Below are 26,174 nucleotides of genomic sequence, written 5' to 3' on the forward strand. Positions count from 1 at the left end.
AGACATTTCGTCATAAATTTTAGTATTGTATTGTACTTAGTTTTTTATTTTACAGTACAATATTATTACAACAAATTTAGAGGTGTTCATCGCCTTAGTTACTTCCACTCCACGGCTAACTTGCACCGGAACAGGCTTTATTTTGGGTAAGACTAAGAGATCTCAAGCCGAAATCAGCTGTGAGCAAAGTGACACATCTCTGATGCAATAAAGTCACTCCCACAGTTTCTCTTGCTCCAAATTAAAGGTAACTACATAAAAGATTTTCACAACTTTAACTATCACTGATATAGCAAGATATTTTCTTCTTGCTGTATAAATGCATTTATATACTTAACATTCTTCAATATCTTAATCTTCAGCAGAAGGGAAAATTGAATCTTCCTGATGACTGTCTCACGAAAAGTGAATCAGTTTCTCTGTGTTTCAAGGCGTGTGATTAGCTGTTCGCTACTGATGTCAAACTTTCATGTGCATGCGCTCCATGATCTCAGTATCAAAGCCTGAGTTGACAGAAAGTTGATGATTGTACCAACAAAGCCTGATTGGATTGGTTTGGTTTTGTCAACTAATCCCAATAACCCTGAGTTTGTTGAACTACCATCATGGTACGGGCCTCAGATCTTTAAAACCAAAAAAATACATTTGTGTAACTATATTTTGACTTGCCTTATAGAAAACAGTATAGTTACTGACAAGCCCAAGAGCAGCTTGGATGTCATTTTCAAAAACTAAAAATATACAATTATTTCATGCAATGAATTATTAATGGACATGCATTAAAATGACAAGTTAAAATGTATTATAATATAACCTCACTGAAAAGAGCTTTGAGAGAACTCACATTTTTCAAGTTTTCCCTCAAATCATTTAGCCCTCAGTCAAGACTCAAGTCTTCTGAGTAAAAAGTCATTTTTTCAGCTTTTTAAAAGTATTGATAATTTCTGTCAAATGCCCTACCCTACAAAATCACCCAATCATTCTAGAATGATTCATTGTTTCCATATATAACTATTTAAATCATCTGGTTAAAATTCCTGTTTTTTTTTTTTTTCATATAACAATATATATCTCATATATAAGTCTCATTATGCACGTATTGTTGGTGTATATAATATACGACTAGCCCATAATCTTAAGGTAAATAAACTAGGGCTGCACAATGATTAATCACGATTAATCGTTTGCAAAATAAAAGTCTGTGTTTACTTAATATATGTGTGTGTTCTGTGTATAATAATTAAGTATATATAAATACACACATACACACGTATATATTTAAGAAAAATTTATATTTATATATAAAATATTTATATTTAAATGTAATATAAAATATATATATTTATTTACGCATGCATATATTTCTTAAATTTATACATGCATGTACGTGTTTTTATATATACTTAATTATTATACAGAGAACACACACATATATCAGGTAAAAACAGACTTTTATTTTGGAAATGATTAATCGCGATTAATCATTGTGCAGCCCTAAAATAAACACCTGTGAAATATGAACAAATGAAAGGAGCTTTTCATCTAACCAGCATAATTTAAACTCATCCGAGTATCTGTATTTTATTTAATTAATAATATTTAATAACAGTAATAAATGTCTAGGGCAGAAAACCACATTATCAATTGTTATGGTCTGGCCTGTAATGTGACTTGGCTGTGTTGTCTGTTTCTCAGCACCTTTTTGATAAAATGAATGAATGCATGGCTAAAGCCCCCTGTCGCCTGCCCACTCTCACTCTACTGGGGCACGTTATTCGTAAGCAGCCGTCTTGGATCCACAAGATCGCTCGCTATCCGCTGCTGCTATCTCTCCTCAAATGCCTAAAGGTAGGCTCATAATGTTAAAGATCTTTCAGAAATGCTGCTTGGTCTTGTTATCAAATGCCTGGTTGTTTTGTAACATGCAATATATGTATGATAATTTGTGTGTTACAGACAGACACAGATGTTGTGGTTCTAATAACTGGAGTCCTGGTGCTCATCACACTATTACCCATGATTCCTCAAGCTGGCAAGCACCATCTCTATGAGTTTTTTGATATCTTTGGTCGTCTGGCTTCCTGGAACCTGAGAAACCCAGGTAAAAGTTACTAACAATTCAGATACTGTATGACTCAGTTTTACCTCCGAGGTATGTATTATTATTCGTTGAAAGCCTCCGGATTAGTTTAGTCTCCCACAGAAATCCGAAAAATATTAAGAGGCCTAACAAACGAAATAATGGACTTGACAGACTTTAACTAGAATGATCAATCTCTGTTGACAGGACACATACCGGAGGTTTATCTCATCCACCTGCACGCAAGCGTCTACTCGCTCTTCCACCGGCTTTATGGGATGTACCCCTGCAATTTTGTGTCTTACCTGCGCTCCCATTACAGCATGAAGGAAAACATGGACACTTTTGAGGAGGTGGTCAAGGTGAGCTGTCAGTCATACAGTTGGTTTTCCAAATACTTGAGATTTAATGAAACTCCATCATTATTTGCTCTTCCTTGTCTTAATCAAATGCCTGTATGATATTTTTCCTTACTTTTTTTTTCGTACAATAAAAGTAGAAGTGACAAAGTACCTAGTAGTAGGTATGCATGAGTAATATATTGGTTATCGGCTAATAATAATAATAATATATATAATAATAAAATAATAAATATAAATAAATATATATATATATATATATATATATATATATATATATATATATATATATATATATATTAAATAATCTTTAAAAATAATCTTTAACAAATCTCAAAATGAATATACATGTTTCATACTATAATGCTGTGATGCCTAAATTCACTTGTAGCATTTAAAACTATTGATTTTAGTGTTTACTCTTTTATTTTTAATTTATATAGGCAAAATGGTATAGAATTAGGAAATCAGCCATTTATCGGTATACACTATCATTCAAAAGTTTGGGGCGGTAAGATTTTTTTAAAATGCTTTTGAAAGAAGTCTCTTGCGCTCACCAGGGCTGCATTTATTAGATCAAAAATAAAGTAAAAACAGTAATATTGCAAAAAGTTATTACAGTGTCACATGATACTTCAGAAATCATTCTAATATGCTGATTTGGTGCTAAAGAAACCTTTCTTATTATAATTTTTCTTATGTATTTGTTAAACATTTGTGCTGCTAAATATTTTGTGGAAACCTACATTTTTTAGAAAGTTAAAAAAATAGCATTTATTTGAAATACAGTATAAATCTTTTGTAACATTAGAAAAGCCTTTACAGTGTGTTTTAAAAAAAAATTAATTTAATGCATTCTTGCTGAATAAAAAAAACAAAACCTTTTGAACTGCAGTTTGTCATAATTTTAATATTGCTGCTTCAATAAGCAGTAAAAGTCCAAAACTGACAAGAATAAGAAATACTTATGCAGTAATAGTGATGGCTAATGGCTAATTAGTGATGGTGTCATTTCAGTCACATATAACTAATTATGTTTATGTTGTATTTATGTCTTTTGTATGTGTTTCAGCCCATGCTTGAACATGTCAGAATACATCCCGAGTTAGTGACCGGAACCAAGGACCATGAACTAGACCCCAGCCGGTGAGGCAATACTGACTCATGTCACTCATTTAAATGCATAAACCATGAATGTCACACTCAACCTTCTTTTACTCTTTTTTTCTGTACAGATGGAAGAGATTTGAGATCCACGATATTGTTATAGAGTGTGCCAAAGTCTCTCTGGACCCGAAGGAGGCGTCCTGCGAAGAGGGCTACGCCAGCATGCCTGAGCATTTTTGTGCTCATCTACAACAACGTCCGGCTGATTGCACTGCCAGCCCTTACGGTGACTTCCACAGTAGCTATGGTAACCGTCTGATATAATGTACTCAAACTTTGCATACTGGAATATAGCACTTAAAGGAGTCATATGATGTTAACCCTTAAATGCATGACTGTTTCGCCAATCATTCTTACATATTCGGGTCTTTATCGACCCGAATCTATATATAACATGGAAGGATCTCTACCTGTCGCGATTATATAAAACTCCTCTGATATTAGAGTAACAATTACAGAAGAATAAAATAAATCGTATTTTGTTACCTTTTGGAGCTTGAAAGGGCTCCGTTTGAGCGGATATTTTTATGCCATCCTCACTGTCCTCCTCAGAGCTCATTTCCCAGTAAATTCAGCAAATAATAGGTTAGTTTTATATTTGAGGTCACAAATACGAGCCCATTCGCGATCTCAAACGTATTCTCAAAACTATATAATTTTCAACATCTTCAAAATCAATATTTCGATCGCTAACAGCTTCACCAGATCCATCCAGTGACAGTTAGTCATATTTGATTGCGTTCAGTACTTGCTCTGCAGTAAATCGCTGAGCCATTCGTGTTTCTCTTATTATTTCGTTTTCTGTCTGAATGAGTCGTCACTTCAGCATTGTGTATCAGACATTGCCACCTTGTGGAATAAAGGTGAATTGCACTTATTCCGTCATCTAAGATTAAATTTTTGTTGTGCAGAAAAAATATACGTACACTCATACACACCTTGGGTCATTAGCGACCCTATACAATTTTTACAAAAAATGAATACAAAAATAGGCATTCTTTTATAATTTTATGATTTTTTTTTCTTGTTATATTCTTTATAATGAATTGATTGAGGAATACCAAGAAGGTTGATGTCTAACTTTAAAAAATGAACAAGGAGGAGGGTGGTAAATGACGTCCCGGGTCACTAAAGACCCGAGGTATGCATTTAAGTGTTAAAATGCTTTAATGTTTTTGCAGCACCTCTATTCCCAGTCTGTCTGAAACGAATTTCTACAAAGCCCCTCAATACTAATTTCTACAAAGCCCTGAAAAACCCCAGAGTGCTCTGATTGGCCAGCTGACCCAGTGCATTGTGAATGGCCAAAAACCTCAAGTGTGTTAGAAATGTAATGCTCTTTACTATAATTGTGATTTTTAGCTTCCAAGTTTTCTAAAGCAATTGTAAACACAAGTTATTAATGTTGTCAGTATTACCAGATCACTTCTAGCCTGAGTTTATGAAAATGATCAAGCTGTCTTCAGTAAAATGTGCTGTAAACAAGCTAACTTTTGGGTTGTACTGCTCAGGAACAGAGTTATAAATATATCCTAACCACTGATTCCTAATTTTCATCCATTTTTGGAAGGCCAAACAAAGGGGTTTTGCTTTTGCTTTTGGGTGGGCATTATGCCAGTATTTCACATTCACAGTCGTAGACGTTTGCGGAAGTAACACTTGGACTTCTCTGTTAGATAAAATAAATCCCTTTGTGGGAGACTATAAGCTTTGTAACTTTGAAGATCTTACACATGCACAAACAGATAAATTACACACTAAAGGAAACATTACAAAACGTCATATGACCCCTTTTTAATGTGTTTTTTTTTTTTTTTTTTTTTTTTTTTTTTAATCCTAGGGATGGTGTAGTGATTATATAAATAGATGCAAGGTCATGAGTTCAGTTCCCAAGGAATGTGTGAAGTGCCAAAATGTATATCTTAAATACACGACTGAATAAAATCATCTGCCAAATGCATAAATGTAATAGGAAATGAAGTTAGACAACATAAAAACCAGAATTCTAATTCAGTCACAGTCTATTTTGAGGCAGACTCTGCTTTTCTAGCAGTGGCAGGATGTTTTTTTGTAGACATAATTTTTCTGTCCCTTTCCAGGAAGTTCTTCCTCAGCTCATTACTCCACTCCTCGTCAGCCTGTCGTCCCTCCCTTGGCCCTGTCCTCTTTCTCAGGGACTCAGCCCCCCTATCGCAGCCCCACTGGAACCCGTCGGCAGGTAAGAACAGTTTGGTGTGGAACTACCTGTTTGAATCCAGTTAAACTCTGCATATAAACTGATCCGGTGCAGAAATCGGCATCTGCTTCCCTCCTCCCTCTTGTTGTTTGTCAGCTTGTCAGCTGTTGTCCATAAATCACCCATCCCTGAACCCCTCCCTTCCCGCTGCACACCAGAGCTCCCCCTCCTTCTCCCACCATGAATCATCTCCTTGTTCTCCAGGCAGGCTGAGGAGCTGAGAGGAAAGGAGGGGAGACGTGTTGAGTCATTCCAGTGGGTGTGCAGGGCTTTAAAAAGAGAGAAACATGCCATCTCTTAGCTGACGCAGAAACGGTTGTCTTGACAACGTGAATGACGCCAGAGCGCTTTCTCCTGGCTTGTCACCTCCCACTGTCAGGACCTTTATTCTGAACCCTCTCCTGATGGAAAACAAACAGCATTGTGTTTGTGTTCTAATGAGGCTCACAGCCATTGACATTTGGTCATATGTTAATGCTTTTCTGTGTGATGGTTCAGACTTCTCACAGTTCAAGATTGTGATCACAGTTTTGTTGTGATTTGGTACTTTCTATTATACAGATGCAGTTATTTTAACATCTATCAGACAATGTTTTTTGTGCTCTTAAAGGGAAAGTGCTTTTCAACATATAGTGCTTTTGCAGAGTTAAATGCAATATGTCACTTTAAGTTAGTACTAGATGATGATCTAAATCTTAAAATAAGCAATATTTAAACATTAGAAACATTTAAATAAACATAGAAACATTTAGATATGCAATATTAACTGATTAAAAAAAAAAAATGCTGTATTGACCCATAATCAATATGTGCTTCAGTTTTTACTTTTCTAATAGCATTATGGTATGTGTTGCCGCAAAGTGCCAACTGCCAACACATTGTGAAACAGCTGGCAAACGTTTACATTTTGTGAAATGCCAATGTCTATGTGCACTACTGTTCAAAAGTTTGGGGTTGGTAAGGATTTTTTTAATGTATTTGAAAGAGGTCCCTTTTGCTCACCAAGGCAACACTTATTTGATCAAAACTACAGTGAAAACAGTAAGATTGTGAAATATTATTACAATTTAAAATAAATGTTTTCTATTTAAAATGATGTGATGACAGCTGAATTTTTAGCAGCCATTACTCCAGTCTTCAGTGTCACATGATTCTTTAGAAATCATTCTGATATGATGATTTGTTGCTTAAGAAACATTCCTTATTATTAATTTTGAAAACAGTTGTGCTGCTAAGTATTTTTGTGGAAATTGGGATACAATGTTTTTTGTTCAAAAACGGTTCAAAAGAACAGTATTTAAAATAGTAATTTGTTGTATCAATGTAAAAGTTAAAGTTATGCCTTTGCTGAATAAAAAATATTAATTTCTAAAATCGTATCTTCTGTATAAGCAGTCAAGGGACTTATTTTGTGTGTGTTTTTGTTTATTTATAGAACTCCAGCTGTGAATTTAATGCCACATTTGGTGTTAAGGATTCCCTCTGGAGCCCCTCCTCCCAGTGTGGAATGGCCACACCCCCTTCCTCCCGTGGGATGTCACCGAACCCAGAACTGTCCCAGAGTGCCTCTCACCTATCAAGCCGCCTCTACAGCACACCTGGTGACTATACTACTGTCTATGCTTGTTCACAGACAACTTTGATATTTAGCATGTTGGCACAAGTGGGCACATCAGGGTGTCATTTCCTCAAGCACTAGTATGAATTTGGTCTTGTCACCTTTTCATGCAGCAGGTGGCAAAGCCACCCCGTCCTCCAGCACCCCTGCGGCCGCCTCACCTCCTCCCAGCCTCTCCGATGAGTTTCCCCCTGTGTCTCTGCCACGCAGTACCGCCAGCCCACCATGCAAGGTACTTTTCTGGAGGACGACCTTTTTGTGCAAATCTGTAGTATTCCCTTAATGAGATTGACTTAGTTTCTTCTGCAGAATACAAAGAAAATATTTTGTTTTTGTCCATACAATGAAAGTTAATGGGGTTCACTGGCTTTTATTGTATGGACAAAAATGGTTAATGGAAACTTTCTTCAGTGATAACAGAATTTACATTTTTGAGTGAATTATTCCCTTAAAGCTTGCCTTAACCTTTACTTATTAAAACAACTTCAAGTCTGCTCTGAGACCATTTTGCTTGTGCATAGTGTCACTACAAGTTGTTTTAACTTTTATGTGCTCCATAGGACGGTAGACCTTTCGACCACACCAAACCCGTCTTGGTCAGACAGGAACCAGTCAGAGAGCTTGAGAAAATTGGACCTGAAACGATTAGAGGTATGTCATGAGTAAGAATTTTATCATAACACAATAGCCTGATATTGAAGTAAAGGTTTAATTCTCTTTAAAGAGTTAGCAGAACTATAACCTTAGGCATGGTTAAACATTTCTAAGCCAAACGGCCTTTCACGGTTTGTAATAATTCCGACATGCCAACAAGTCTGAATATTTTTAATTAAAAATGAAATAAAAGTGATGCATCTGTCATACAGTGCTTTTGTGGCTCCGGTGTCACGTGACAAGCATGATGCATCACCATGAAAATAATACTTTAACAAAATAACACCCATGGCAATAATACTTTTGTTAGATATGTTAATATTTTAGTAATGTTTTCTTTTAAATTTATGCTTGTTGGAAACAATGTTCATATTTAAATATTTTGCAAATATCAAGCATTTAGCCACTGTCAGTCTGTACATCAATGAAAAAACATGCAAGGTCATTATGATTGATATAAAAAAGGGTGTGACCAAATTGCATTCGGTGCGAGAAAGTTAGTCGCACCAGTGGGAAGACTCAGTCTAGAGCCCTTGATAATAGAGTTATTGTTATAGTTATCATTATAGCTGTGAAAGGGCCTATAGATGTGACATTATCAAGACTGACGCTTTTTTTTTCTGACCCAGATGGCAGAGGTGAGAACATGCCAATGACCCTGACCGAGCTTTCCATGTACATGAAGGAGCAAGAACAAATGAAGATCGAGAAAGAACGGGAGGATGGTATGAACTAGCATTTCTTTCACACTTAGTCGTTGTTTGTGGCCTTGGCTGTAGTTTCATACCAGTTCAGTTGTGTCCTTTCCCAATAGACTAAGCCATTAAAGGTGCCCTAGAACTTTTTTAAAAATATAATATAAGTCTAAGGTGTCCCCTGAATGTGTCTGTGAAGTTTCAGCTCAAAATACCCCATAGATTTTTTTTTATTAATTTTTTTAACTGCCTATTTTGGGGCATCATTATAAATGAGCCGATTCAGGGCTACTGGCCCTTTAATTCTCCTGCTCCACGCCCATGGAGCTCGCGCTTGCCTTGAACAGTGCATAAACAAAGTTCACAAAGCTAATATAACCCTCAAATGGATCTTTACAAAGTGTTCGTCATGCATGCGTCGGATTATGTGAGTATTGTATACTGTTATATTGTTTACATTGATTCTGAATGGATTTGAGGCTGTGCTCCGTGGCTAACAGCTAATGCTACACTGTTGGAGAGATTTATAAAGAATGAAGTTGTGTTTATGAATTATACAGACTGCAAGTGTTTAAAAATGAAAATAGCGACGGCTCTTGTCTCCGTGAATACAGTAATAAACGATGGTAACTTTAACCACGTTTAACAGTACATTAGCAACATGCTAACGAAACATTTAGAAAGACAATTTACAAATATCACTAAAACTATCATGTTATCATGAATCATGTCAGTTATTATTGCTCCATCTGCCATTTTTTGCTATTGTTCTTGCTTGCTTGCTTACCTAGTCTGTTGTTTCACCTGTGCAGATCCAGACGTTACTGGCTGCCCTTGTCTAATGCCTTTCATAATGTTGGGAACATGGGCTGGCATATGCAAATATTGGGGGCGTACACCCCGACTGTTACGTAACAGTCGGTGTTATGTTGAGATTCGCCTGTTCTTCGGAGGTCTTTTAAACAAATTAGATTTATACAAGAAGGAGGAAACAATGGAGTTTGAGACTCACTGTATGTCATTTCCATGTTCTGAACTCTTGTTATTCAACTATGCCAAGATAAATTCAATTTTTCATTCGAGGGCACCTTTAAACAACAAAAATCTGGCGGTGTCTTTACATCATTTTCTATCTGCCATCCTCTCAGCTGCCATCACAGAGGAGCTTCTGAAGTTAACCGAGGAGAAGCGAGATTTAGCTGGTCTTCGTGGCTTTGACTCTCCATTCTTCAGCACCACGGAGACCCTGACCGGCACGCAAGAGAAACCCCTGCCCTCTTCTATCCTGTGCGGCTCAATTAGAGACCCACACAACGCCATCTCCACACCCGACAAGGCTGAGATCACACCCGGGGACAGAGGCAGAGTGAGCAGAGGCCCGTCCCAGGAGCATCCCTGGTCTTTCCAGCCAGTGTTCATGCCCATCGAGCACCCAGCGCACAGCCAACTCCATCGGAGCCCTTCTGCACTGGAGGACGAGGCCCTGAAATACGGCCTGTGTTCCCCTAGCCCGTGCAAACCGCCAACCCTGCCGTACGAGGCTCTGTTTGAAATGGCCCTGCCTCGGGCGGCCTCTCTCTTTGTGGGGAGGAAGACCTCGGAGATTGTGCAGCGAGTATCCTTGGAGAGGTTCCAGAGCAAGCAAGGGGAGGAGGAGGGTGTGGAGGGGGTTGTGTCTGCCTCCCCTCTGGAGGTGCTGGATCGCCTCGTGCAGCAGGGCAGTGACTCCCATGACAAAGTGCTAAAGAGGTAAGCCCTTTTGCTTTCACAGTTTGTAATAATTCAAACTTGTGGTTGTGTTGATAAAGATCTTGGCTTATAATCAAAAGGGTGTAAGTTCAGAGGTATGATCTATGTTGTTTCCTTGAGCAAGACACTTAAAAGGTTAGTTCACCCAAAAATGAAAATTCTGTCATTAGTTACTCACCCTCATGTCGTTCCACACCCGTAAGACTTTTGTTCATCTTCAGAACACAAATGAAGATCTTTTTGATGAAATCCGAGAGAATTCTGTCCCTCCATAGACAGTTATGCAACTACCACTTTGATGCTTCAAAAAGTTCATAAAGAGACCGTAAAGCTAATCCATATGATTTGAGCAGGTTGGTCCAGATTTTCTGAAGAAACATATTCGCTTTACATGACGAACAGATCTAACTTATTCACATATAAACATTGAACCAAACCTGCTTGATGCGCGAGAACAAACCACTTCCTGAAACTCAAACATGCTCTGTAACACACAAGAATGAACCTCATTGGTTCTCGCACATGTCAAGCGAACATCATGCTTGAGCTTCCATTTATCACAACTGATGTGTGAGTTGGTTAATGTTTACATGTGAATATAAGCCTAAATTCAGTGTTGTGTCTCTTCAGAAATTTCTCAGTTCTTGTGGATTCATTTTACGATCTCTTTATGAACTTTTTGAAGCGTCAAAGTGTCAGTTGCATAGCTGTCTATGGAGAGACAGAAAGCTCTCAGATTTAACTAAAGTCTTACGGGTTTAGAATGACATGAAGGTGAGTAATTAATGACAGAATGTTCATTTTTGATTGAACTAACTTTTTAGCCGCACATTGTAAACCCTAACCAGACTTTCAACATTTCCACCAAAATGTGTGACATGAATCAAAGCCAATCAAGGCATATTTGATGACTAATATTTGGAGAGGGACTTTCGGGTGGTCCTAGCAAGCTCGTACCCCAGTTATTAAGTCAATTCAGCTTTATTTATTTAACATCTGTAATCACATCTGTATATCCCACTAATAATCTCAGAACACCCTCCTCATGATGAAAAACATAGTTTAGTTTTCAATCTATAAGATTTGCTAAAGGGCTGCTTGTGCTGCTCATGCTGCTCTGAGGCTCTTTAAGCAAAACTGGATCAGACTAGTTGCAGATTTGCCCAATAACTCACTATCACAATGAAACAACTGTCTGCTTTGTCCCGTGTCACATCCACTGCCACGCAAAACTGTCCACAGTGCAACAGCAGAGCCTGTGTTAACCGAAAACAATCAGACCTCTTTCTGTCTCTCTCTCTCTCTTCCTGCCCTATATAGGCCTTACTAGAAGACTCATAATTGAGTTGGGTCACTGGGCTCACACAAATTGAGGTGTTTTGGCTCTTGTCAGAGAGGGTTCTGTGAGGAAAGACTTCCTCTGCCAAAAAAGCAGTGTGTCCGAAATTATTGTCACATTGCCACTGACCTTGTTGATTCCCTGTGTTTTCTTTCCCTTTTCTTCCAACATTTCCGCAATCACTCTCAGATTGCCCCTGCCAAGCAAGTCAGCTGACTGGACACACTTTGGAGGTAAACAACATTGCATGAGCACACATTCAGCTTCTTGTGGAAAAGTGGTTCTTTCAGAGTACTGAGAAACAATGCTGTATTCAGCCGGGGATACACATTTAAAGGAGCATTAAAGGGATAGTACAACCAAAAAATGAACATTCTGTCATCATAAACTCAGCCTTACAGCTTTTAAAGTATAAAATAGAGGTGGGAGAAAAAAATCGATACAGCATAGTATCACGATATTTTCCACGGCAATACTGTATCGATGCACGGACGCCAAGTATTGATCTGGCACGTATACACTACAGCTAAATTCGGTTGTCAGTTCACCTTTTAGTGCTTAATCGCAGGGCTGCCAACTTTTGAGTTCAGCTTAGAGTGAGATTTTGGGGGGTGGGGCTTTGGTTATGGGGAGGGGCTTGTGGAGGGGCGTGGCTTGCTTTTGTACTGGTTTTTTATGATAAAGTTATGTAAAATAACTGCTCAGGGCTGCAAAACAAACAACTCTGCTAATGCTAACTTAATTCTATATAAACTATAAGGGTGTGACGAGACGGGTATCTCACGAGACGAGACGAGACTCGAGATTGAGTTCACGAGAAGAGACAAGATGGCGAAATACATGACTAGAAAAATTAGTCTGCAGGTGTATTTGAAATGTTTTAACTAATCATATTGTAATGAATGTCATTTCAGTTCTACTTTCTGAGACTGAATTATCTTATGCAGTAAAAGACAACAATACTCAAGCACTGTAAAAGGTTTTACCACAAACTCAAGTGACTGACTTCTCTTCTGTATGATTTCAGTCTCTTCAGACCTTACTGGACATGATTTATGAGCTACAACTTTTGACCTCCTAACTGAACTCCTTTCCACAAACTGATCATATAATAAAAACAGTATAAATAAAAATGTTAACACTTTACAATAAGGTCTCATTTATTAACATTAATGTATTAACCAACATCAACTAACAATGAGCAATATATGTGCTACAGTATTTATTAATTTCTCAGTGCATTAACTGATGTTAACAAATGAAACTTTATTGTTTGTGCTTAATAAGATTAAGATAAAACTGATATTCATTTCTATGGTAACACTTTACAATAAGTGTAACCTAAGGTGACCAGATTTCTGAAATGGAAACCGGGGACATTTCCTATTTGAGTGGTCAAAATACCACCAAAATCTCATTTGTTATTATCTATTAATTAAAAAAAGGGGACAGTAGCCTACTTTTTTTTTTAATTGTTGGGGGTTCTACATTTTACATTAATAAATGATTTAATCTTATAATTAGGATTTTTGGTCTGGTTTTAATACAATTCACCAAAATAACTAGCCAGTAGGCCTAGACTACAAAAACTGTTAAACTACACTATTTTGAAAAATCACATTACAAAATATGAGCTAAATAACACAAATAACATTTGCAGCATTTATTATTGAATTTAATATTTTCATTTTCATTTCATTTTCCTCTAGGGGGGTCTGGGGGCATGCTCCCCCGGAACAAAATTTTGTACATTTTGAGGTTAAATGCATCAATCTGGTACACTTTGGAAGCTCAAAATTAAGAGCTTCAACCCATGTACAGAGTGCAAATTAAACAAAGAAACAACATTGACTTGTACCTGGACATTAAAGAGGGTTTAAACATATTTTTAGTTGTGATATATAGTGTCTTAGTCTACATTGTGTTTTAGGATGCCAAACAATTATTACAATAAAATAATAATATAATATCCATTTAGGCTATTGTAACAAATGCACTCTAAAATAAATTATTATTTAGTTAGGCTACTTTACTCAACTTATGGGGAAATTAAAATACTAGTTTGTAGCCAATTTCTAAGATAAATCCTTGAGCTTTAATTTTGATCACCAGCTGATCGTGAGCAAAGTGCGCACTTCTCTTTAAAACACGCAGGACAGACAGACTGTATATATACTTAATCACTGTATTTTGCTGTTTTATAAAGGTACAAAGCCATATCACGGTTTCGATTTTAGTTCGTTGGCAAAATACAACGTATGTTTTAAATTTTCGGTTCATTATGAAACTATGGCGGCGCACAGGGTCATTAATGGGAAACACTGAATGAATGTTTAGCTGACACATGTGCTAAAGTTGTCATATCAATTGTTATATCATAAAAACCTTTCAACCGGACCGAAAGAGCGTCTCGAGGCCTGCCGCTGCGCTGAGTGAGTGTCACAGGAGGCGTGTCTGTGTTCAACTGAGGTGTGCGTGAACTCACTGCCGGTGTAGAAAAGCGGTATTGAACTGTTTAACATATTTCAATAGAGAGATATGTTTAGAAAAAATATATTTTGACAGCACTATTAAGAAACCTCTATGCTGTATGCTGGCCAGACTTTTTGAAATGTATTTGCGGATTATTTTGAACGAGATATAAAACGGGGACATTTCCGGGGACAGCTCCAGTCGGGGACGGAGCACCAAAAACCGTTGCTTTGCGAGATCATGCGGCGCGATATTTTTTTTCTTCACTTCTGCACGAGTCTGCGTGAGAATATGGGGGTGTGGCGTGAGAGCGTGAGAATTGGGTCAATTGCGTGAGTCTCACGCTGAATGCGTGAGAGTTGGCAGCTATGTAATCGCGTTCTGTACACACACAGTTCAGTCAAATACAAGAGTGACAACCGCATTCTACAACCGTATTAACTCCCGAAAAATACAGGTAGTGACAACCGCATTTACAGAAATTCTATGCAGTGTGTACGGAACCGAACTGAACAACTAGTTGTTAATGACGTTTACGTGCACCGGTAACGTGTGTCTCTCGTGTATGCGCGGCGAATCACAGGGAAAGCACAAGCCTATCCATGCTGAAATGCTTTATGCTGAAAATCGCGATTCATGTTTGCTCACTTTAATAACTCCATAAACCCGTTTGCTTTATGAGACGAGCTTAAACAACAAGCCCAAAAATGCTTATAGTGAGTGACCATGGCAACACAGAAAGAGCGCGCGCTGTGTGAAACAGGCTGTCCAAGCATAAAACACGACGCCTCCGTCGACAGTGTTAGTGTGTTTAAATTGCTGAAAATAACAAGTGTTTTGTCACTTTAATATTACTTTGGTCACGATAACGGATACCAAACATGAGAGACGCCAGAACGTCGCTATGGTTTCCAAGCTGTCAATCATCGCAGTTTCGAGAGTGAGTCGTGTTCCATACACACACGTAACTATTCGGTTGTTAAGTCTGACGTCATGCGGCAGCGCTTCCGGGTCCTAACGCTCTATCTCCTACTCATAGACAGTAAAAGCTCCTACTCTGGCGTATTGTTTTATTGTTATATGACGATGACAGTTGTTGTTATTGTTTTTTTTTTTCTTTTTTTTTCTTTTTCTGTTAAATATTTAATAAAAAAAAAAAAAAAAAAAAAAATAAAAAATCGTTGAAGAACGCAAAAAAAAAAAAAAAAAATGCTCTATCTCCTACCACAAGAAAACAACAAACGGTGCTAATATACACACACGATGTGGTGTAATACTACAAAAAATTATAATCATAACCTTTATCTCCATACCAAAATTCTAGATGGCAGACAATGATTCGTCTTTTATAAAAAGTTAAAATATTAATGTCTGTGACACTGTGAGCACGGAGACTGTTGTGTAGACTGTAAGTATTTAAAATGTTCAACTTTTTAAAATGTTTGATGTTTAATATGAACAAATAGCGCTCATAAACGGTCGTCGATGGCAATCTCAAGTGAAACGAGTCGAGGCTTGGACCCGGAAACGGCGTTCCTTACGTCACGACTTAGGGGATTCACTCCCGCATTTAAATGCGGTTGTCACTCCTGAAACTTACAGTGTGTACGTGGCCATTATGTAAATTGCACATGAGAATTTAACTTTTTGGTAGAATAATAAAATCAATTTCTTTTTCAGTCTACTAGATGGTGTTGTTGAGTTTTTTTCTTGTGAGGTCACCGTCAGCTTGTAGTAAGAAGTTATTAAAATATATATATATATTTTTTATTTACTTGCATCGGAGATGCGTCTCTTTTCTGTATGTGCGGCTAATCACAGGGAAAGCAGCATGATCTTTCTAGAAAAACTGCGAACAAGAACAAGCCCATAATAAAAACTAAATAAATCATGCTGAAAATAAGCCAAAAATATTGCGACTCATGTCTGTTCACTTTAATAACCCCATAAACTCGATCGCTTCATGAGCCGAGCTTAAACAACAAGCCCAAAAAAGCTTATAATGAGTGATCATGGCAACACAGAAAGAGCGCGCTCTGCGTGAAACAGGCTGTACAGGCATAAACAAAACATGACGCCTCCGTCGTCTTTGTCTGTGCTTTAGTTAATTTGCTGAAAATAACGAATGTTGTGTTACTGTAATATTACTTTGGCCACAATAACAGATACCAAACATTTGAGATGCCAGAACGTTGCTATGGTTTCCAAGCTATCGATCATCGCAGTTTCGAGAGTGAGTCTTGTTTAGTACGCACATGTAATGATAATTTAAATGCGGTTGTCACTCCTGAAACTTACAGTAGTGTGTACTTGGCCTCGTTGAGTTTGCCAGGTACATACAACATTTATGACCGATTTTCATAAAAGTGTTCATTAGTTTGTCTACTTGACAATCCCATTTTGCAGCAATAAAATTGAAGTGAGATGAATAAGCAGAGAAATTTATCTTTTTAGATAAAATGTTGACAGAGTTTTCCTTTGGGCACATAATTTGAAGTTGGAAAAAGGTAATAAATTGCAATATATTGCAGAGTAATGCAATATATTTAAAATCACAATAATATTGTATCGTGAGTCGTGACATAAGTATCGTGGGTGATTCCCACCCCTAGTATAAAATATGATATTTGGAAGAATGATGATAATCTTGTTGATAATCATATTTCATTGTAACAAAAAAAGAGATTTCTCAAAATATCTTCGTTTGTGTTCCACAAAAGAAAGAAAGACTTAAAAGTGACAAAATGACCAAAAAAAAAAAAAATAATAATAATAATTTTTGAGTAATAAGTAATAATTTTTGGGTTATTACATTTCTGTCATTAATTACTCACACTCATGTTGTTTCACACCCGTAAGACCTTCATTCATCTTCGGAACACAAATTAAGATATTTTTGATGAAATCCGAGAGGTTTTTTAATCCCCCATAAAAAACAACATAATTACCACATTCAATGTCCGGAAAAGTAGTAAAAACATTGTTAAAATAGTCATGTGACTGCAGTGGTTCAACCTTAAAGTCGGCATGAAATCAAAATTAATAATTCTTATTTTTTTATGGAATATTGTAGTATTTATTATCAAGAATGTATCCGTGAACTTCATTATTTTTAAAAAATTCATGTGCCCTCATAATCTTTAATCAAAATCATTAACCTCCCATCCCCCTTCAAAACGACTCATCGTCTCTTCCTGTCACATGCTATGGCGCAAGGGTGGAGCTATCTGGAATTGCAGTGACGTATGGGGTAAATGCTGTGCTTCACTTTATAGAGATTAATGCATTAACCACCGCTGATGCCAGTCATTGGGGTGTACAGTAAACATGGAAAGGAACCTGCGACACGCTCAGTCAGTCAGGCTGCGTGTCCACTGGAGCAGAGCAAGCAACCAGAGCATTTTTAGATTCATTCTTATGGAAGTTGAGCGTCACTTAACTTACGCGCGGCTCAACTTCCATAGGGATGAACCGAAAACACTCGCTCTTTTAACTGCTCGCTCCACGCAAACGGACACACACCATCAGTCAGTCAGTCAGTCTCTCTGGCTGTTTAGTGCCGTTAACCGTCCTCGTCATTCTCAATAAAGCTCTTACATTAACGTGAGTGCTCGGAGTTGTAATTCATATCTGCCTCCATTTCGTTAGCAACGGCCAACTTCCAATCAATTTCCGAAGGATGAAATCAAGTCCCGCCCTCTCATTTCAGATGCCGTTTCACTTGGATAGACGTCACAGTACAGAAGAAAAGACAATCGCAACTTCCGTTTCATGCCGACTTTAATATTATGAAGCGACAAGAATACTTTTTGTGCACAAAAACAAAACAAAAATATCGACTTTATTCAGCAATTTACTTTTTTGGACCTTGAATGTGGTAATTTCGTTGCTTTCTCTGGGGGATAAAAAAAACTCGGATTTCATCAAAAATATCTTAATTTGATGAACGAAGGGCTTACCTGTTTGGAACAACATGAGGGTAAGTACTTGATGACAGAAATTTAATTTTCGGTGAACTAACCCTTTTTAATTTTTTCATTTGAAATAACATTTTACACCTAAAGTTATCAATGCTTTAGACATACATGTTTAAAATGTATGCTTATACTTAAATGTACCATAGAAAATACTATTTTCATCTCCTCAGAGTGGACCCAGTATGGTTGCGGTCATCTTTATTATCATGTGACAAGCTGATTGATACACACTTTATTTCAGTAACACCCCTATTTTTGGACACTTTAGTTGTGTAATATATTAGTCATAGGTGACAAATATACCTATCTTTAACCTATCCTATCGTGTTAGTAACTGAAAACCTTTGTCTTTGTAGGATGTTTTTAAGTATATAAAAGCCTGCAAAAAGTTGGGCACTGGTAAAACATCTACTATAATATTTAATATCAATATTTTTGATTTATATGATTCTTGAAAATAACTACTTTTTAAATGGCCTTCAAAGGGGAAAAGTGCTTTTTGCAAGCAGAATGATAAAAAAAAAGTCTTAATTACTTTAATGCTTAAATCTTTTCTTTCTTTCTTTCTTTCTTTCTTTCTTTCTTTCTTTCTTTCTTTCTTTCTTTCTTTCTTTCTTTCGTCCTGTCTTTCTTTCGTCCTGTCTTTCTCATGCACAGGTTCTGCTCCTCTGGACGAGCTGCAGACACTGCGCAGTCAGCTACTGCTACTCCACAACCAGCTCCTGTACGAGCGCTACAAGAGAGAGCAGCATGCTGTACGTAATCGACGTCTGCTTCGGCGCATCATCAATGCTACCGCGCTCGAGGAGCAGAACAACGCCATGGTAACTTAAACACAATTTCATGACCTGTCGAAAAGCATTAGTTTTGAGTCATCTGTTAGAATTAAAACCACTAGATATAAAATGGTGAACTGTGAATAGTTCTCTTTTTCGCAAGGCTAGTTTGGTGGCACCAGACATTCACCTTTTGTTGACCACTAGAGGGTGGCAGAGACTAATGCAGTTGATTGTATATCTGTGTGTTTGTTTCGACAGAAGGACCAGCTGAACCTGCAGAATGTGGACATCATGTCTCTGAGAGAGAGTCTGCAGGTGGAGCAGCAGAGATACAGGCAGCTCTGGGACGACCGAGAGACTGTAGTTACACGCCTGCACAGCCAGATACGCCAACTACAGCAGGCTAGGGATGACTACTACACCAAAAACCAAGAGTTACAGGTGCTTTAAACACTTCTGTCATTTTACTGAGCTCAAACCTTTAATGATCACAAATGAGATGGCCACAACATTCAGAAACAGCATGATGATTTATTATTCATCTGTGATCCTCTAATCAGAGTAAGGTACAAGAGTGCCAGAAGAGAATAGGTGAGATGGAGGCGGAGCTTCAGAAGGCGAATAACAAGGTTTGCCACACAGGACACCTGCTGAACCAGCTCACTGCCAAGGTAAAAATCCTCACCCCCTGTCTCTTGAGCTCCAAAAAGAGACAATCGTATATCTTTCAGTCAGTTTGAGTGTACTGTAGTAAATGATGATTTTTAATTTTGGAGTGAACTGTCCCTTTAAATTTGAGTACGGTGTGATTATCATCATTATTTTTCAATATTTCAATATTTGTCCTTTTTTTTTTTTTTTTTCAGTTGTCGTCGAGTGAAAGTATTCAACAGCAGTTGAGTTTTCTGAATAAGCAGTTGTTGCTGTTGGGAGAAGCTCATAAACTGTGTGTTCAGGAGCTGCATCAGGCCGGACCGGATACTAGCAAGGTCAAAAGAATGAGAAACCCATCATCTTTTTCATGTTTGCCATAAATACGATGTACATTATATTCTCTGTCTCTCCTGTAGGAGGTGCAGATGCTGCAGATGTCCTGGGGGAAGGAGACAGAACGTCTTAAGCAGAATCTGTTACTTCAGAGTCAAAAACTGGATGCTGCTCAGCAGAGAGTGGCGGAGCTGGAGACTCAACTCTCGAAGAAGGAGCACCTGATCGCAGAGCAAAAGAAATTTCTTGAAGATGTCAAGACTCAAGCCAAGTATGATCTTTTTTGTATCTGTGAAGGCTGTTTATACCATACAAACAACTTACTGTATCTTTACATTTATTAACTCTTCCCCCTCAGTGTTCTATATGACATGCTTTCATGACATGTTTAATTCCATTTGTTTTACAATGTCTCACAATTGTTCTTATTTGCCTTTGCTCAGAGGGGAACTGCAGGCCTCTGAGAGCAGATATCAGGCACAGAGGCGGGTAACTCTGGCTCTGCAGACTGAGCTTTTGCAGCTCTACAGCAGGCTGGAAACGGAAGACTCCTCTGCCACTGCTTTAGCCTTACCGGCAGAGGGCGCCACTGAGCCCCGGAGTTCCACTGAGCCCAGGTAGGACTGAAAACCTGAAAGAATTGGTGTTATTCTAATATAAAAACATTTACTTTGCGATTTGTCCGGTCCAACGTGCTACTACTTCTGTGTTTGGATTATTTTACGATGCCATTTGTGCTGTTACAGTGTTTGAGCCACAGATCGGATCCCGGGGGGGGGGCAAATGTAAATGCTTTCCATTCATTATTAAAGGCATACTTTACGTACTTCAGTACCACAGCAAAACTACTAAGCTAACTGATAAAAGACAAGTGAACAGTCAGTAATAAAATAAGAACAAATACTCTAATTACAAGCATTGATAAATGCAATAGAACAGTTACAAATAAAGTAAGAAAAGTTACAAATAAGGTCCAACTAATCTAATATCTGGTAAATATCTAATATCTAATATCTAATCTATATCTTGTTAAAGCGGTTTTGTTGTTGGATTAATATTAATGACATAGACAGCAGTAGGTATTTATAGGCTGCTGTCACTTTAAGACCGAATGCATGGATCCAATATGATACACATCTGATTTTTTTTTTTTCAACTGTGCGTTCACATAAGACATAAATTAAGTGAACTAAGTGAATTAATTGAATTAAGTTTTTAAAGGGATAGTTCACCCAAAAATGAAAATTACCCCATGATTAACTCACCCTCAAGCCATCCTAGGTGTATATAACTTTCTTCTTTCAGATGAATACAATTGGGAGTTATATTTAATAATAATAATTCCAAGCTTTATAATGGCAGTGAATAGAGGATGAGATTTTGAAGCCCAAAAAAGTGCATCCATTCATTATTCCCGTTTTAGACTTCTAATCCGTGACCGGTGTTTTGTTTTGCTCTCTCCTCTGCGCTTCCGTGTTCGCCAATACGTCAAGTGTCGGGCCGTCTGTCAGAATCTAGTTATTTAGAATCTATAATTTTCATTTTTGGGTGAACTAACCCTTTAAGAGAATACTTAATGAGATGGGTATTTTTGGGTAATTTTGTGCGTATGTGTCCGTTCAAGCACAAGGAGACACGAAAGAGGAATGAATTTGGTGTTCATGTGCTATCTGAAACATGACTTTCTGTGTGTGTGGCTGCGTGCACTGATAACGGCATGCAAGTACCAAATTGAGCTCTCTTTTGCCTCTTCTTGCACTTGAATGGTTTAAAATTGCTTGAACGGGTAGATTGGCAAGCCAAAATGCGTGCAAATTATAAACTTTAACTTTATGTTGGTTAAAGGAACACTCCACTTTTTTTGAAAATAGGCTCATTTTCCAACTCCCCTAGAGTTAAACAGTTGAGATTTACCGTTTTCGAATCCATTCAGCCGATCTCCGGTTCTGGCGGTACCACTTTTAGCATAGCTTAGCATAGTTCATTGAATCTGATTAGACCGTTAGCATCGCGCTTAAAAATGACCAAAGAGTTTAGATATTTTTTTTATTTAAAACTTGACTCTTCTGTAGTTAAAGACCGTGTACTAAGACCGACGGAAAATAAAACGTTGTGATTTTCTAGGCTGATATGGCTAGGAACTATACTCTCATTCTGGCATAATAATCAAGGAACTTTGCTGCCGTTCCATGGCTGCAGCAGTGCAATGATATTATGCAGCGCCCGTGAGCCCCTGCTTGCACAGGGAACGTGCCTTGCAACCATGGAGACGTTTGTGAGAGACGCTGCGTAATATCATTGCGCCTGCTGCAGCCATGGTACGGCAGCTAGGTTCCTTGATTATTACGCCGGAATGAGAGTATAGTTCCTAGCCATATCAGCCCAGAAAATCGCAACTTTTCATTTTCCGTCGGTCTTAGTACACGATTTAACTACAGAAGAGTCAAGTTTTAAATAGGAAAAATATCGAAACTCTTTGGTGATTTTTAAGCGCGATGCTAACGGTCTAATCAGATTCAATGAACTATGCTAAGCTATGCTAAAAGTGGTACCGCCAGAACCGGAGATCGGCTGAATGGATTCGAAAACGGTAAAACTCAACTGTTTAACTCTAGGGGAGTTGGAAAATGAGTGTTCCTTTAAGCTTTGCAATTAATCTGCAAATCAAATGTGTTTATTGCTAGGTAATCTTTCAGTGTTTTTTTCTGTTTGTTTTTTTTGCTATCTTTCATGCTGTGTTAATTTTCTGTTATGTTATAGTTATCTGTCTCGCATATCTAATAATTCTCTTTCTAAAGAACTTGCCTTTATTGCTCTTAAAAAAAAAAAAAAAAAAGTAACAGGACACCAATTTGGTTCCTGTTTTTGTGACATTTATAAGTTGGTCTGCTCCCCTCCCCCCAACCTCAATCTCATTGTTGCATAAAGTTCTTAAGATTGTGACATTTTTTTCTGGTTATTTCTGGTGTCACAGTGTCATAGTGGTGGACGGCGCTGTAAAAACAGCCACCAAAGAGGACAGCAAGTCACCTCAGTCTCCCCGTGGCAATGGCAGCACTTTATCGCCAAGACAGCCCAAGGCCAGCCCTTCCCCGGCCAACTCTGTAAACGGCAATCGAGACACTCCCCCACCTGTCCTAGTGGAACCGCCCCCTCACCGTCCTCATTCCCCGCTGGGACCCCCAGGACCCCTGGTCGCTTCTGACACCCCAATCACCGTAGGCTCCTACCCCAGTGCCAAGAGCTTCCTGGGTATGAGGGCAAGAGAGCTGTTCCGCAACAAAAGCGAGAGCCAGTGTGACGATGAAGAAACACCACCTCCGCGTCTCACTGGTCTATCGCAAGGCCTGAAGACTGAGCTCTGCGTTGAGCCGACAACGAAGAGTACGCCCATCTCCACTGCTGCGCAGAGCTTCACGCTCATCGCATCTGCTAAAGAAACCCAACCTGATGCTCAGAGAGCTAAAAACCGAGACACGTACGGCTCAAGATGCCCAGAGAGGCCCAGGCAGCAACCGTTAAGGATCATGGACTACAACGCAAGTCATCAGGAGCACAGCTAAAGTTATGGAAAAATGGTGCAAGAGAGGGAGGTAGAGATGTGCGAATTTAGATTATTACAGCGTAAGTCAAGACTCTTTCAATTTTCAGTGTTACATTTCCACAAGCCGACAACAGGATTTGGAGCCAAAAAATTAGTAAAACCCTCACCAAGATCAGACAATTGCAAAGCATGGACTAAAATGACGTGTATAGAGGTGGTCACACAATGTCGTTGTTTACCAGAAATGTTACCGCTGCATCTTTTCTTTTTAATCTTTGCTTATTTTTCCGGTCTCTTTAACCAAGTAACTGTCGCAGCATGTGGAAGCTTTCCATTTAGCCTGTTAGAAGCAATATAAGTTGATACATTTGTAGTAAAGGTACAATGCTTACACCCTCACAGCTCACCCGCACAGAGCTGAAGTGTGTGTGTTTGGATGCCGGGAGGCGGGGCGGTCGGTCGGTCAGTCGGTTGGACGGTCGTCTTGTGCCAAGCAGGAGTCAGTGTTTCTTTAAAACCATTACCTTTTAGACATGTCAGGTGCATTTTTATGTGCTCCAGTCATGTTTATCTTTAATATGTTTCCATGTATGTGCGATGTCTGTGTGTGTGTGTGTATGTGGAAAACGATGGCCTGTATCCCAGACTTGATTCTGGGTTAAATTGCACTGTCAGATGTTACTCATTACAGAAAAAAAAATCTGTTATAGTCTCGGACTAGACTAAATCTGGGTTCAAGAAATGATACAGCCAAATTAGAGGAAGGTTTGACATGTTTTTATATTTTTTAAATTATTTATTATTTGTCCTATCCTCCTTTTTAGCTTTTCAAGTATTACCAGTCACGCACCAGTGCTTTTAAAAGTTATAATGCGTCGAAATCGAACAACGGCCATAGAATACTATTCCTATCCTTCTTTAATCTCTATAAAACATTGCAATTAAAATCTAGAAGCCTTATTCTACCATGAAATAAAAGTCGGACGTCAGTCAAGTAATTCGCTTTGACGATAATAACCTTCAGTCTCAAGCTCAGTCATCATATTCTCTCAGAACTCAGTTAGGTAACTTATAATATTATGGATGATCTGTCTTTTACCCTCTCACTTCTGCGCACTGCAGTTGATCAAGTATATTATTACTAAGCTTGCTTCCTGAGTGCCAAATACTCAATAAGACAATGACAGTATTTTGTAGAGCTTAAATGTACTGGTTTTTGTTGTATTATTCGAGCACATCTATTCTTATACTACCACATATCAGTTTGAGGGGGTAGATACAAGATTTTGTCGAGCTGGAAGTATATGGACTGTAGCGATGAGAGCTTTACGATGCCAAGTAGACGGTGTAAAATATCTCCGAATTTCCACAAAATGGCTACGTTGATAGTCAAGTGTCATTTACGAATTGCAGATGTGATAGTCATACTCAGATTGTTCCCAAATCCTGTTGTCCCTTGAAGTCTCTGCTGTTCCTTCTGCCTTGCTATCTAGAGCATGTACAACAATCCTCTTTTAATGCCAACAACAGGAACTATGACTTAAGATACAAGGTACAATCAGCGTGAAATGAAAGGAACGGTTGAATATTAGAAGGTTCTGGGGTTTGTTTTGGGAGAGAAGGCACGGTCGGTTGGAAAAGGTTCTTTAAGCAGTTGCTTGTGTTAACTGTGAATGACAAAAATAAAATCATCTTCAATGTTTTGCACTACAGATTTGGGGTTGTCTTGATTATTTTCTGCCTTGATTAATTTCGCTTTGATGTCTGGCATAGAAATGAAATGCAATTTGAGGCATACAAGCTATGCTGGCACAAAAACATCACTTCCTTGGCTGTTGATTTGAAGCTGATTTAAATGGGCAATGCTTGTTGCAGAAATACATTACAAAGACAACAGGCAGACAATTGCCATTTGGGTTTTTAGGTATAAAATGCATTTGGGCACATTTTAGTCACACTTAATGTATGAATTTCATTGCATTTCAGTTTCAAATTCACTTCTTTTGTTATAATTTAATTGTAATTAGTTGAAATGCAAAAGAACCGACACACTGCTATTTCTGCTCCAGAAGATGTGTGCATACTACTTTGAATTAATGTTTAATTAGTTATAATTGAATGCATTAGAATTGAAAACCTTGAAACACCATACAGTTGAACCACTTTTTTTGATTCTTTTATGGTGTTTTTTGTCTGTCTTTAGGTTTGACATCTTTAGTCACTTATTGACATTGTATTTAAAAGACATTTTGTTCAAATTTCTTCTTTCATGTCAAGATAATTAAAAGAAAGACATTCAAAACATGTGACTACAGTGGTTCAACCATAATGTTATTAAGCAACGAGAATACTTTTTGTGCACCAAAATAAATAAATAAATAAATAAAATAATGACTTTTTTCAACAATATCTAGTGATGGGCGATTTCAAGATTCGAAGCTTTATGAATCTTTCGTTTCGAATCAGTGGTTCGGAGCGTGCATCAAACTGCCAAAGTCACGTGAACCATTGAAATTTC

At 38.0% G+C, this 26,174-nt stretch overlaps 1 protein-coding gene across 3 annotated transcripts in view; it reads left to right on the top strand.

Annotated features, from left to right (window-relative positions):
- Window positions 1-25,368, top strand: part of tsc1b (TSC complex subunit 1b) — a 31,614-nt gene extending 6,246 nt beyond the window's left edge. The window contains exons 4-22 of one of the 3 annotated variants that reach the window (XM_048165407.1): window positions 1,696-1,848; window positions 1,957-2,101; window positions 2,288-2,442; window positions 3,512-3,585; window positions 3,675-3,853; window positions 5,706-5,824; window positions 7,278-7,443; window positions 7,574-7,692; window positions 8,021-8,111; window positions 8,744-8,839; window positions 9,958-10,558; window positions 12,087-12,130; window positions 19,004-19,170; window positions 19,384-19,566; window positions 19,686-19,796; window positions 19,992-20,114; window positions 20,196-20,383; window positions 20,556-20,729; window positions 23,087-25,368. In XM_048165407.1, the coding sequence (XP_048021364.1) occupies window positions 1,696-1,848; window positions 1,957-2,101; window positions 2,288-2,442; window positions 3,512-3,585; window positions 3,675-3,853; window positions 5,706-5,824; window positions 7,278-7,443; window positions 7,574-7,692; window positions 8,021-8,111; window positions 8,744-8,839; window positions 9,958-10,558; window positions 12,087-12,130; window positions 19,004-19,170; window positions 19,384-19,566; window positions 19,686-19,796; window positions 19,992-20,114; window positions 20,196-20,383; window positions 20,556-20,729; window positions 23,087-23,675 (3,477 nt within the window). In that variant the 3' untranslated portion in view covers window positions 23,676-25,368. The remainder of the gene's footprint in view (window positions 1-1,695; window positions 1,849-1,956; window positions 2,102-2,287; window positions 2,443-3,511; window positions 3,586-3,674; window positions 3,854-5,705; window positions 5,825-7,277; window positions 7,444-7,573; window positions 7,693-8,020; window positions 8,112-8,743; window positions 8,840-9,957; window positions 10,559-12,086; window positions 12,131-19,003; window positions 19,171-19,383; window positions 19,567-19,685; window positions 19,797-19,991; window positions 20,115-20,195; window positions 20,384-20,555; window positions 20,730-23,086) is intronic. The other 2 variants (XM_048165409.1, XM_048165410.1) reach the window with 2 other exon arrangements.
- The last annotated feature ends 806 nt before the right edge of the window (window positions 25,369-26,174 follow it).

The sequence above is a fragment of the Megalobrama amblycephala genome, linkage group LG18, assembly GCF_018812025.1.
Source record: "Megalobrama amblycephala isolate DHTTF-2021 linkage group LG18, ASM1881202v1, whole genome shotgun sequence".
NCBI classification, from domain to species: Eukaryota; Metazoa; Chordata; class Actinopteri; order Cypriniformes; family Xenocyprididae; genus Megalobrama; species Megalobrama amblycephala.